Source organism: Mesoplodon mirus (genome assembly GCF_964341445.2).
Source record: "Mesoplodon mirus genome assembly, chromosome: 14".
NCBI classification, from domain to species: domain Eukaryota; kingdom Metazoa; phylum Chordata; class Mammalia; order Artiodactyla; family Ziphiidae; genus Mesoplodon; species Mesoplodon mirus.
The window spans coordinates 18781027-18794822 of record NC_138990.1 but is presented as its reverse complement, the minus strand read 5'-3'; the positions used below and the strand labels follow the sequence as shown (position 1 = coordinate 18794822).

The window sequence follows — 13796 nt, the reverse complement described above, 5'->3', positions numbered from 1 at the left end:
ACATTGTAAATCAACTATACCTCAATTAAAGAAAAAAAAAAAAAAGATGGGATGATGCCATCAGGACCATCTCATGAGATTGCTGCCAGGATTCAATGAGACGACCAGTGTCAGGACTGAGCCCAGGGCCTGGTACTGAGGAAACATGCCTAAGGTGAGCTATTTTTATGATCCTATCATTCCATGTTTATAGAGAAATAAACCTACAGAATCAAATCTGAATGGTTTCTTATGTTAAACCTTACTTTAGCGGCCAAAAATGGTTGAATGTTGGTGACTTCATAGGGTTCCATCTTAGAAATTCATTTGTCTGACATTTTTTGCTGCTTTAACCCCAGTGAGAATTATATTTCAGTTTTTCCACAATTACATTTGGAGACTCTTGTCTCAAGAAAGCTCCCCTAACTTTGGTTTGTTTAGCAGGCTCTGCAAAGACACTTTGGTTTTAAACTCTTGGTTTTAAAATCTCCACTTTCAATGCTGTATGCTTATAGCAGTAACAGTTCCCCCCACCAAACAAAAAATCACACATAACTTCCACACATCCTTTCAGGCAAGCAAACATCGTCTCAACTTGAAGAGAAAACAAAGCCTTGCTGGGTTTAAAAAAAAAGTCTCAGGTATTCACAATGAAGCCTGACTATTTCCTTGAAATCCTCTAAAACGTGATAAAAGACAGGAAGCTTCAAAGCAACGTTCAGTAGCATCTTAATGAGAGTCATGGAAATGTACATTCACAGGATAATGCTGCTCACCAGCCAATCACAACCCGGTACCCTTTATTAAGTACGTGTGCTGCTGTCACGGAGACACGTGGGAGCAGCATCCCATAATTCCCACAGTCTCGGCACTTTGGGGACCCTTCCTTGCATGCGGCCAACTGGGATAGGCTGCTACCCCAGCAGCTGGCATTATGGCCACGGTACACATTTTTTTTTTTTCTTTTGCGGTACGCAGGCCTCCCACCTCTGAGGCCCCTCCCGCCGCAGAGCACAGGCTCCGGACACGCAGGCCCAGCAGCCATGGCTCACGGGCCCAGCTGCTCCGCGGCATGTGGTATCTTCCCAGACCAGGGCACGAACCCGTGTCCCCCGCACCGGCAGACAGACTCCCAACCACTGCGCCACCAGGGAAGCCCCACGGTACACATTTTAAGCAAATTCCAAACCACTGCTTATATTAATTCAAGGATAGAGGTGCCTGGCACCATAAGCAAGAGGAATGTCATTAAAATTCCTATGGAATGCCATGTAGTATTACAATGGGGCAGTGTTTCTCAAAGTCCACGATCCTTTGCATCAGAACCCCTAGGTTCTTTTCCAACTGCTCAGTCCCAGCTGCACCCTCAGGTGGGCTGCACTAGAATCTTCCAGGCACATCTGAGAATCTGCATTGTAACAGGCTGCCTCACCCAGGGAACCACAGCACCGGGCTGGCACCACATTGAGTTTTCCACGAGGTACCCCTTAGGTCAGTTTCTTTACTCAGTTGTGTGGTTCATTACACACGTGTCTCATGAGGTTCAGGAAAGCCTCTCAAATGAGTGAGATTAGACACAGGCAGGTCTTGGCTTCATCCCGATTTGCCCAGATTTAGGGGCCCCCTTGGGAAGGCTGACCTGCCACCACTCCCAACCACTCGGGCACCCCGAGCCCTAGGTGGGGAGCTTCCGCAAGGGGCCCCGAGTTGGCCAGGGAGCCCATCATCCAGGCATCAGCCCTGAACGCTGGTCCTGGAGGATCATGCTGTTTAGCAAATAGTTGGAGCCTCTTAAGCAAAGCATGTATATGTACGCAAATAACATACAACAGGGACCGTCATTAGGACTCAGTGCCATTACTTTGGCTGCTTCTAATGGAAACTCTGGGACTCATTCGACGGGGGTAATAGACTGGACCGTGGGTCCAGAGTTAAACAACAGCAAGCGAAGCAGCACAAGTCAGCTGCCAGCATCCACTCCCTTGTGTCACCCACTGGCCCACCCCCTCCTTCCCGTGTCTCACCTTTCTGTATTTGTTTCCTTTTGCCATTTTTTCTCCTTCCCTTTTCTCTCTTTCTACCATTCTCTGTCAACACTTCCTTCTCTTCCCCCTGCCCCATCTTTGCTATTTTATGAAATGTTAGAGCTTTCAAAGTTAGGTGTTTTGTGTTGGGTTTTGAGGACTGGCCACTCTGTGCCGGGCTCCCCAGTGGGGCTACGTGTTGGGACTTGTGTTTCTGAATCTCTGGCATCAGGCCTGCATCCCCATTTTGCCTGGGTCAAAAGTAAAACGGATGGGCTTCCCTGGTGGCGCAGCGGTTGAGAGTCCGCCTGCCGATGCAGGGGACACGGGTTCGTGCCCCGGTCCGGGAAGATCCCACCTGCCGCGGAGCGGCTGGGCCCGTGAGCCATGGCCGCTGAGCCTGCGTGTCCGGAGCCTGTGCTCCACGACGGGAGGGGCCACAGCGGTGAGAGGCCCGCGTACAGGAAAAAAAAAAATGCAGAAGCCAAGGTTAGGGATCTTCATGTCACAATGAAGCCCTGTTTGGCTGTGTGTAGGCTGAGCCTGTTCTTTATTAACCGTAAGTTTTTTCTCACAGCATATTCCATTAGCCTGAAAATAAATAAATGAATAAGGTGCCTCTCAGTGGGACTTCACGTGCTGGCATAAACAGGTGGGGATGCGTGTTCTTCCCGAATGGGAGATACCATTTAAGAGCACAAAAAACACATCTTGGGAACACAGAAATCCAAATGCAAATATGAAAAGCACATATGCGCCCCTCTCTCCCACCTCTGCGTGCACGTTTGCATGAGAAAAGCCACTGCCACAATCATACGACAATGAACACTTACCATTGTTGTAAGAGCGAAAATTTCCTACAAATTTTATGTATTCGTAGGTTGGAAATTCCTTTGGGTTCAAGCTGCCTCTGAGAAGATGGCAATAAAACTCTAAATCGTTGTCAGCTGGGTCATTAAAGGAAAAAACGAGAAACAGGGAATGAGAGCATTACACTGATTCTAGACTAAACAAGCCGCATCTTGTGAAACTCACAGGGTTTGGTCAACACATGGCCGGGCTATTTCTCTCATTATGACTGACTTTCAGACGTGGTTTTATAACCTTTGCAACACAGGTTTTCCCCCCTCCGTAGTTTATAGATGTTTTGCATTCCATACTCGGACCCGATTAGTCTTAATTTGCTCACAGATGTCTGCGGTTGGTTCTGTCGGCCTTAATTAGTTCTGGTTGTTTTCATACTGTATATTAAAATAAAGCTGCTCAGATAGAGCTGCTCTCTTTAATTGAATCTTTCCACTTTGCTCTGAAGGAAAATCAGATGTACAATGGGACACATTATTCAGGGAAAATGGGCTAAGGCTTGAATAAGTACAAGGCACCTTTGCCACTGCCATCAAAATACATGTTTCATTAAATGACCAGACCAGCTTTCTATCCAGGTCACCAATTTTGACAAAAACTTAAAAATCCATAAACCCTGCAAATGTATATAAATAACCAGATGACAGCCTCAGAAGAGAATTTGGAGTTTTGACCTAATTATTCAGCTTTTAGTTGGTTACTTAGTGTCATAAATACAAATCTAGCCTCATAGTGTCCTCCAAAATACGCAGATTATTCACTTATTTTTGTACTCTTTATTACTAAAAGGCTCTCATGTGGAAAAAAAAAGGGATCTCTTGTATTACATGCAAAACAAGTTATTATTCTTAAGCTCTGTGCTTTAAAATTTTCCGCATAAAAGTTCAACGTCTTCCATATTCCAAACTCCGGTTTTAGCTTTGAACTTAAAATATACCTCTAAGGATCTTGGAAATGTTCTGAGTCACAAGGAAAATTATTTTTAAAATTAGTCCTCCCTTCTTAATTCATTCTAACCTCCTTTCAAAAGTGACATTCTCGTCTTTCTATCTCGTAAAACCAGTGAAGTTAAACTTACATTTTAAGTGTTCTGGGGAGGGGGAGTCCGCCACAAGCATATGGGAAGAAAGCATTTTGTAGACTTCTGAGTGTTCTTGTTCTGGAAGGAAACGTAACAAATTCTGATCCGTGACATCCGACTGGAAAAGAAAAGAAAGAACCAAGGCACACATTCCACAAAGACGAAAAATAAAAGCAAAAGCAAAACCTGAAACTTCGTGACAATTCAGAACTGGTTTCTGAAATGAGAAGTTCCAGATCTGACTTTCTGTGAAGATTCTGTAACTTTGAATTGTAATCTAAAAGGGTTTACCTGTTCAAACGCAAACATGTTATTGCCTGTGGGCCTGAGAAGGAACTAAGACTCAAGCCAGACAAACACGCATTGGAGCCTCGTGTGCTGACAACACCCCAGTGTTCTGGCTGGGGCAGCATGGCTGGCGGGGAGCCCCAGCTCGAGGCCAACCACGCACATCAAGGTCCCTGAAGAGCCCATGGGTTCCTTTTCCAACCTCTAGGCCAGCAAACGGCTGACTGTTTACTTCTAAAGGTCTCTAATCAAAGGAATTGTACTTTTTTTCTGAGGACCTGGGCACCCGTGGACACAAAATAAATACAATGGAGTCCAGACTCAGTGTCATCCAACAGAAGGGTCTGTGATGATGGAAATGGTCTGTAACCTGCACGGGCCGTTAGGGAAGCCACCAGCCACATGGCTTCAGAGCACCTGAAACCGGGCTCGTGTGACTGAATTTTTTTTTTTTTTTTTGCCGCACCGCACAGCTTGTAGGATTCTTAGTTTCCCCATCAGGGATTGAACCTGGGCCCCGACAGTGGAAGCACCGAGTCCTAACCACTGGACTGCCAGGGAAGTCCCTGAAGACAGAATTTTTAATTGTATTTAATTTTAATTATTTTAATTGAAATTTAAATCACCACATGTGGCCGGTGGCTCCCATACTGGACGGAGCAGGTTGGAGATCACGGTGGGGAGAGAGGAGACAGGCACTTCTCTATCCCTCAATAAACTCACCCCCTCCTACAGCTTCAAACACCGTCTGTGCACACCCTTTCATCTGCACGCCAAGGCAACTCGCTCTTGGGTGTCCTGGCTTCACATCCCATCTGCCTCCCAGATGTACTTGGGGACCCCAGATCCACATACACCCCCAATGTCCTCATTATCTCCTCCCCCCGCTGTGTCCTCTGTCCCCACGTGTGGTGTTGTCAAGCGGTCACCTGCCCATACCCGACACCCAGCTGGCATCCTTGACCTCTCCCTGTCGTCTTCACATGCAAACAGTGTCCCAGTGCTGTGAGATTTTCCTTCCTCGAACTCTCTCAGATCCATTCACTCCTTTTCCTCTGGCCTCTACCCTAGTCCAGGCCATCATGTCCTCTGGGCAGTGAACTGGCCAAACTGGCCTTCCCACATCACCTTTCGTCTCTGTCCAATTTGCTCTCTGCCAGCAGCCTCGTATCAGACCAAGTCGCCACCTTGCCAATGAACACAACATTGTAAATGAACTCTGCTAAACAAACTTTCGTGGGCTTCCAGCTGCTCCTGGCATGAAGCCTAAGCTCCCCAGTTCACTAGTTGGGCTCAGCACAGAACAGCCTGCGCTCCCAGCCCTTCTCCAGCCCTCCAAACTGCCTTTTCTCCGGGTCGCCAGCTTTACTCTTCCTCTGGGCCACCCCTCAGGCTGCACCCTCAGGCTGCAGCATTCTGCACCCTCTGCTTGTGCTCAGTAACTCCCATGCTGCCTTCAGGTCCTGGCTTTGAAGTCCCTTCCTCTGAGAAAGCAGCCCTGACAGCCCCTCACCCAGGACAGGACCACTGCCCCTGCTCCTCTGGCCGCTGCGCCCGTGTCATCTGTACCCACTGGGGAAGGGCACATCTGTGAGCACGCAGTAAGCCCTGAGAGGGCCGGCGAGGCAGGTGAGAGCCCTGGAGGTGGAGTGTGAGAGCCAGCTCTGCCCTCCAAACTGCACTCTGCTTGACGGGAAGATGACGAGGCTGCGAGGGTGACACGAGCTGCTTTGAGTCAGCTGCCGATACAAGGGCACAGGGCAAATGCCAGTCGTGATAGGGGTTCATTAACCATGTAGGAAACAACTCCAGGTTTTCCGGTTCTTTCCCATGATAACGTGTGTCCCCTGCCTGCCTCACCCCTGTACCCCTGACATCGGATGGTGCTTGGCCTTCAAGAAAAACATGTTGGTGAACTGAAAGAACGACATGGCAAGTGCTACGATGGAAGTGAAAACCAGGCGCCTGGAGAACTCTGAGCATGGGGTGCAGAATCCAAAACGACGGGGTAGGGGAGCCTCCCAGGGACAGTTCCCATGGGGAGGGATCCTTGCGGCGGGGGGTGTCTGGGGACAAGGCAGTGTCCGCCAGGCAGCCTGGGTGCTCCAGGCAGGGGCACCACCCACACAGAAGTGGGGATGGGGGTGAGGGTGGGAGCCCTGACAGCACAGTGGGGGAGGAGTGGGGAAGGACAGTAAGGCTCGGGGCTAGCGGCCCACGGAGGAGTCAAGGCTGAGCTCGTGTGCCAGGGCACCCGCTGGGGTACGTGGAGGAAGGTGGGCAGGACTGTGCCTGTATTTCGGACCCTCTAGTGGCCTGGGGAGGAAGGGGGCACAGGAGCCAGGCTAGAGGTGGTCGAAGTCTGAACGGGTCCGGGGAAGCGGAGACACAGAGGAAGGGGCCGCGGCCAGACGACTCAGCCAACACCACCATCCAACTGACACCAGCTCAGGGTGCCGTGTGCCAGCCGTGGCTTCCGGCACCGGAGGGAAGCACAGCAAAGGGGGCAGGTCCCTCCCCTCCTGCAGCCACGGATCCAGGACTGCAAGCATGTGCTTGGTGGCTGAGGAAGGCAGGGCAGGAGTGGAAGCAGGGGCTCTGGGGGTCCCCAGGCTCCCTGCTTGGATGCACCTGTTTTGATCTCTGTGGACGGAGACTCTGCAATCCTCCCCAACTAGCTGTGCTACCATTTTCTCATGCTGGCTTTCTCCAAGTTCCTTCTGATGTTCTTGACTTTATTTTAAGCCCAATCCCTTTAGTTTTTTAGAACATGACTAATGCTCACACATGACAGTACTCTCTCTTCTTTAAGACATTTCAGATACTTGAAAATGCTAACTCCGTCACCACATGGTCTTTTCTCAGAGGACCCGTCAGAAGCCCACTTCCCTGACGGAGGGGGTGTCAGAGCGCAGGGTGGGGGGCCGCCTGGCCTCGCTGCCCCTGTGGGACACGGCTGGCAGGTCACAGGGCATCTCAGGTGACAAGTTCTGCACAGAATAAAGACGGACACTGGAGGGAGGCGGGGGTCATGAGGATTATGAGTTGACACACGGGGAGGGCTCAGAACACACTTGGCAAACAGCAAGCTCTTTCTATGCCTTTGCTATTATACTCCTATCAGGCCATTTCCATGTGCTGGAAACCAACATGAACAATGATTTTTTGAGAATTTAAACCCTAGTGCTTACAGGAAAGTAAATTATACCTGCAACTGAACTGTCCCTTGAATGCGCTGAGCTCTGTTTATTAAAATCATGGCAGTTACAGAGACAAGGGAGGGAAGGACCATCCTCACAGCGGAATCACCTTATCAGGAACATCAGTTACCTGCTGGAGGCAGGAGGTTCTCCATCCAAACTTATTGCTATGCCCTTGGCTACTCTGTCAAGAATCTGGCCCCTTTCTGAGTTTCGCACTAAATGCCTGCTCTAAATCCCCAGCAGCACTTCTCCTACCTTTTCTCTGGAGGCCCTGGGACAGCCTGGGGAGGATGTGAACAGAAAGGAAGCATATTCCTCTCTCTGTCTTTTGAACCCACAGCACCAGTGCAGTCGCACCAGCAAAGTTAAATGAGCCTGCACAGGAGTCCACAGACTGGCCGGCTGGGCTGGAAGTGGGCTGTGTGGACGTCCGGTTCAGAATGTCCCCAAGGGGCCCCGGCAAGTCTGACTGGGGGTCTGTGTCGGCCACGATTAGAAGGGGGGTCGGTGAGAAGCCTCATGTTGAGAAGAGGCAGTACTGGGCTCAGCAAGCAGAGAGGACCCTGGGCTCCCGCACGACCAGGGCATGGGAGGCATACGTGATCTGCTTTGATTCAGTTTAGATTCAGAATCAAACTGACGGCCAAAGAGGAATGCTTTCCGAAGACAGTATAGAGAATAGCTTCAAGCCGGGAGGAGTGAAGAATGAATTCAGGTAGAAAAAGGACCAACTCTATGGGCTTCCCTGGTGGCGTAGTGGTTGAGAGTCCGCCTGCCGATGCAGCGGACACGGGTTCGTGCCCCGGTCCGGGAAGATCCCACATGCCGCGGAGCGGCTGGGCCCGTAAGCCACGGCTGCTGAGCTTGCGCGTCCGGAGCCTGTGCTCCGCAACAGGAGAGGCCACAACAGTGAGAGGCCCGCGTACCGCAAAAAAAAAAAAAAGAAAAAAAAAGAAAAAGGACCAACTCTAAAGACTCTCTCTGTTCATCAAATGACCCTAAAGAGAGGGAAAGGCAAACCACAAAGCGAGATCAGATATTTGCGACCCACAGACCTGTGGTATAAGCCTGGAATGAAGGGTCAGTGTGATATGCTGCCTTGGCATCTGGCAAAATCGAGAGGGCCTTGACTGGACCAACCAAAATCCTCCTCCCCACTCTAACAGAAAGTTCCTTCTTGCCACTGATAAGGTCCCCTAGCTAAACAAGCCTCCTTACTGTTGGGGGTGGAGAGAACCAGGCACAGTTACTGTTCATCCTGCAAGTGGGTTTCAGTGCCCTGCCAGCCAATCACATCCTCTGTGGGAACCAGGGGGCACCCCACCCTCTTGCTACTACCACACCACCCCTTCCTGTTCACTCTGCTCCCAAGTGCAGCCCCCGTGCGTCCCTGCATGGCATGCGGTACGCTCCTCCCTGGGGCTGTAAGTACATGGGATTAATACACCGTCAGTTGATACACCGTCTCACCTGTCCAGTATCGGCTGTTGTGTGTTTGGCCATCCCTGTCACCCTAGGGCAGAGTGACAAGGAGGTGATTAAAACCATACCCAACAGAGGACTAGCGTGGAAAGAACGCTTACAAATCATTACACAAAAGACCCAGACAATCCAGTAGGAGAACGGCAAAATACCTGAAAGAGCATTTCATAGAAAAAGGAAATCCAAATGGCCGACAAACTATGCAAAGACACTCAGTCACACCAGCAACTGGGAGAAAAGCAAATCAAGACTCCATGAGATGCCTTCGCATGCTAGGTTGACAAAAACTGACAATTCTGACAACACCAAGTTCTGGTGAAATGGAGGAGGTGGAACTCTCCACCCCGCTGCTGGATGGTGGAGTGGTGCCATCACCATGGTAACAACTCGGTATCACCTAGTAAGGGTGTCGGGTTCCTACCCCACAACCCAGCGATCTTACACACAGTCAGCTCTCTGGAGGATGCTTGCAAATGTTCATCAGGAAATACATACAGACATCCACAGACACACCCTCTCAGAGTTCCACACTGGCCTGGGGGCAGGGATGGTAGCACATGCCTACAGCCACGAGGACAAGCCAACGACAGCTACTCTGGACAGTGTGAGATGACGAATCCCTTAGCAAAGCTGGGCGAAAGGAGAGGTCACCAGAGTACACTTCCTATGACTCTGTTTACATAAAGTTAAGCCAAAGGTCATACTAAATTACAGTGATTAACGATGAATTAAAAGTTGGCAGAATTGCAGAGAGAAACAAGGACACGATGATGTGGAAATGGTCATCTCTAGGCGGAAGGGGGTGGTGTGGTGGGAAAGGAGCAGACAGGAGCTTCTGCGGGCCTGGTCATGCTCTGTTTCATACCCTTGGTGACAGCGACATGTATGCCTACCTCACCTTATCATTAGCTTTAAAATGGAACCTACGTTTTATACATAGTTCTGCAGGTATGATACAGAAAGATCAAAAGGCACATAAAAATCAAACAAATCTAACTGGCAACCTGGACCCTTTTAACCTGTGATCAACCCTGAGCTGCAGCCACACCTCCCTATTGGGGCCCCTCCTAGACAGAGCATCCACCCAGGTCCACCCTGACATGAAGCCACCTCCAACAAGCTGACCTGGACCAGGTGGGTTCTCCCAGCAGGTGAGGACAGGTGGGTGACAGAGGGCAGAGGGATCCTTCCTGGAAAGCCCTGTGTGGCCAGGGACTTGCTGCTGCATTTTATGGTATCATAAGCCAGGCGCTCTATCTTCCTCCTCTGTGACCTCTTCTCCCTGCTGGGACCCCTGCCCCAGAAACTTGGCCCACTGTCCCCTTTGACCTTGTACTTCCAGCCAGAGCTTTTACTTGGAGAAACAGCATTACACAGAGGTATTTTTTTGGTGAGTAGATTTCTCCAACTTTATAGTCACTCTGTGCCTTAGATTTTTTTTTGGGGGGTGGGGGGAAGTTGTGTTATCCACGCCTGTATTTCTCACTTCGGAGGCACTGCCCACTTGTGCCAAGCTGTTTGCAACTGCTCTCGATGCAGGAGCCCCACTTGCAAACCCAGTGCCTTATTCAGTGAGCATTCGGGCACGTGGGTATCTGCTCGGGGCTGGGGACAGGGCTTCTGCCTGACGAGCGAAGTGTGATCCAGCTCCTTAGGCCAACATCGCGTTCATTAACAGATCGGAAAAGCAACCCGGGAAGTTAAATTTTCTAAAAAACCAACGTCCAAACAGGAAGCACAGACTGTGCCCGCTGTGGGTGGCATTTGGCTCAGCCATACTCTTTCCCAATTATGTCCAAGGCATGTGATGCTCGCCCCTTGGATCTTTTTCCTGAAAGGTTTTCATGCAGAAGCCCCTTGAGCCCCCGGTCCTCCATCAGCACGCTCATCTGCCAGCCCAGGTCTCTGCCTTGACCGCCTATGTTAATTCTAGATGCCAAAATGTGTTGGCGTCACCACCACGGATAAGTTTTGACTTTCCCTTAAAATCATTTTCTGCTTTGAGCTATTTTCTTCTTGCTTTTCTCTGTCAAACTGGAAAAGAAAGTTCTAGGAACTTTCATCAGGAAATTGCTGTACAAAAATCTATCGTGTGAATTTTGGAGTGTCTGAGTTTCTAGCGGTAGGAAGGACACACAGAGAGATACTGAGACTTTTGACAGACTTAGAAGAAAGGAATTCTTGCTGCTCTTCCCCCAGCCCCCCAATCGCCAATGGTCCCCCAAACCCAGGCCACACAGGGCGCGGTGGGACCCAACGCCTGGCATGCCAGCCCGTGATGCCAACAAGGGGCGTCCCTGCTACTGTGAGGCCCTTGGCCTCCTGGCCCCAGCCCGCTGTCTCTGCTGGCCATGCCTCAATTGATGGCTGCCTCTTCCACGAGACAGGACATTGCCTTCCAGGTCCTCATCCTACCTCTGCTCAACACCCACCCCACCAGAGAGCATTCAGCTGCACTCTGTCACATGTAGATGTCTGAGTGGTGGGTAAGCACCAAGTTCTGGGGTCAAAGTGTCCGAGTTCAAATCCCAGCCCCACCACGTGCTGGCTGTGGGACCTCAGCTGCTCTGTGCCTTGGTCTTCTCATCTGTGAAGAGGAGTAAGTACCTATTTCATAGAGTCATCATAAGGACCAATAAGTATAAGGAGAATGGACCTTCTAAGTGCTTTAACCATATTAATGCATAGAAGGGACTCTTAATAGTGCCTGGTACATAGTAAATGCTCAATAAATATTGGCTACCTTTTTATTAGTCTTTAATGGCTTAACAGATGAAATCTCTCAACAAAATTGCAAACCCTTAAGGTTTAAAGAATCTCATATGGATTTGCAAATGAAGCGACTGACAAGGGATTAATCTCCAAAATATACAAACAGCTCATGCAACTCAATATCAAAAAAACAAACAACCCAATCAAAAAATGGGCGCAAGATCTAAACAGACATTTCTCCGAAGAAGACATAGAGATGGCCAAGAGACACATGAAAAGATACTCAACATCACTAATTATTAGAGAAATGCAAATCAAAACTACAATGAGGTATCACCTCACACCAGTCAGAATGGCCATCATCAAAAAAAAATCTACAAACAATAAATGCTGGAGAGGGTGTAGAGAAAAGGGCCCACTGTCCCCTTTGACCTTGTACTTCCAGCCAGAGCTTTTACTTGGAGAAACAGCACTACACAGAGGTATTTTTTTGGTGAGTAGATTTCTCCAACTTTATAGTCACTCTGTGTCTTAGATTTTTTTTTGGGGGGGTGGGGGGAACTTGTGTTCAACTTGTGTTGAACTTCTCCTACACCGTTGGTGGGAATATAAATTGGTACAGCCACTATGGAAAACAGTATGGAGGCTCCTTTAAAAATCTAAAAATAGAGCTACCACATGACCCAGCAATCCCACTCCTGGGCATACACCCAGAAAAAACTATAATTTGAAAAGATACATGCATCCCAATGTTCATTGCCCCACTATTTACAATAGCCAAGACCTGGAAACAATTTAAATGTCCATCAACAGAGGAATGGTTAAAGAAGATGTGGTATATATACAATGCAACACTACTCAGTCATAAAAAAGAATGAATGCCATTTGCAGTGACATGGATGGACCCAGAGACTGTCATACTGAGTGAAGTCTGACAGAGAAAGACAAATATCATATGATATCACTTACATGTGGAGTCTAAAAAAATGGTACAAATGAACTTATCTACAAAACAGAGATAGAGTCACTGATGTAGAAAACAAACTTATGGTTACCAAGGGGGAAAGGGTGGGGGAGGGATAAATTGGGAGACTGGGATGGACATATACACACTACTATGTATAAAACAGATAACTAATAAGAACCTGCTGTATAGCACAGGGAACTCTACTCAATACTCCCCGATGATCTACATGGGGATAGAATCTAAAAAAGAGTGGATATATGTATACGTATAACTGATTCACTTTGCTGTATACCTGCAACTAACACAACATTGTAAATAACTATACTCCAATAGAAAAAAAAAAAAAAGAACCTCATATGGACCATTTGAATCACTGCATTGTCTGTGGATGGGTCCTGGGCTTGTACTGAGTAATAAGCAAGTTTGAGTTGAAGTGAACTAAACTGAAAGCAGAATTCCTAAATGGCAACCCAAATCCTCAGCATCAGAAAAGCACTAGGTAGAGTGGTGGCGAGTTTGGGCTCTGCGCTCAGTGGGCCTGGCCTCAGCCCTGCTCCGCTCCTTGCCGGCTGGGCCCGCTTGGTCTCATCCTCTGTCAAGTGGAGGTGACAGGGCAGCTGTGTGATGGGCACCAGGGAAGTTTCTCGTCCACCCACTAGCAAGGATACAGCGAATCCTAAGTAAAAAGGGGGAAGAAGATGACGATTTGGGTAAAAGCTACAAGTAAATAGAAGTTAAATGTGGAGATCGTCCATCCTGGCCTCACCTCCGCTGGGGAGCGTGAGGGCTGACTCGGTGTGTGTCTGGGTCCGCAGATAGGCACTTAATAAGCATTCAAATGGGTCGGGCATGGACAAATGAGAGTTGGGGTCATTTTCTTACTCTGGAAGGGCCATTTCTCTGGCCCTTCCAGAGTAAGAAAATAATTCATAAAGGTGATTCTAAGTTGCTCCAGAATTTCAAATCAGAATTCCCAACTTACTTAGTTCACTCTGTCATGTATGGCAACTGGGTCATCAGGTAATTCCAAGAGTAGAAATCAGAACAGTGCAAATCCTGTTTCCCCAAACAGCTCTGGCCACACTCCCAGGCCATTCTGGAGTGGACAACTGTTGGCTTTCCATCAGCGCCTCGCACTGCCTGATCCTGTCCACTCAGTACAAAACCCAAGCCCCTCCAAAGAAGCACCCCACCTC

At 48.9% G+C, this 13796-nt stretch overlaps 1 protein-coding gene across 5 annotated transcripts in view; it reads right to left on the bottom strand.

The window, feature by feature from the left end:
- NPAS2 (neuronal PAS domain protein 2) overlaps positions 1-13796 on the bottom strand; it is a 194044-nt gene that overhangs the window by 43128 nt on the left and 137120 nt on the right. For all 5 annotated transcript variants that reach the window (XM_082641953.1, XM_082641951.1, XM_082641949.1 and 2 more), the window contains 2 exons: positions 3946-4066; positions 2837-2950 (listed from right to left, as the gene is read on the bottom strand). In XM_082641953.1, the coding sequence (XP_082498079.1) occupies positions 2837-2950; positions 3946-4066 (235 nt within the window). The remainder of the gene's footprint in view (positions 1-2836; positions 2951-3945; positions 4067-13796) is intronic.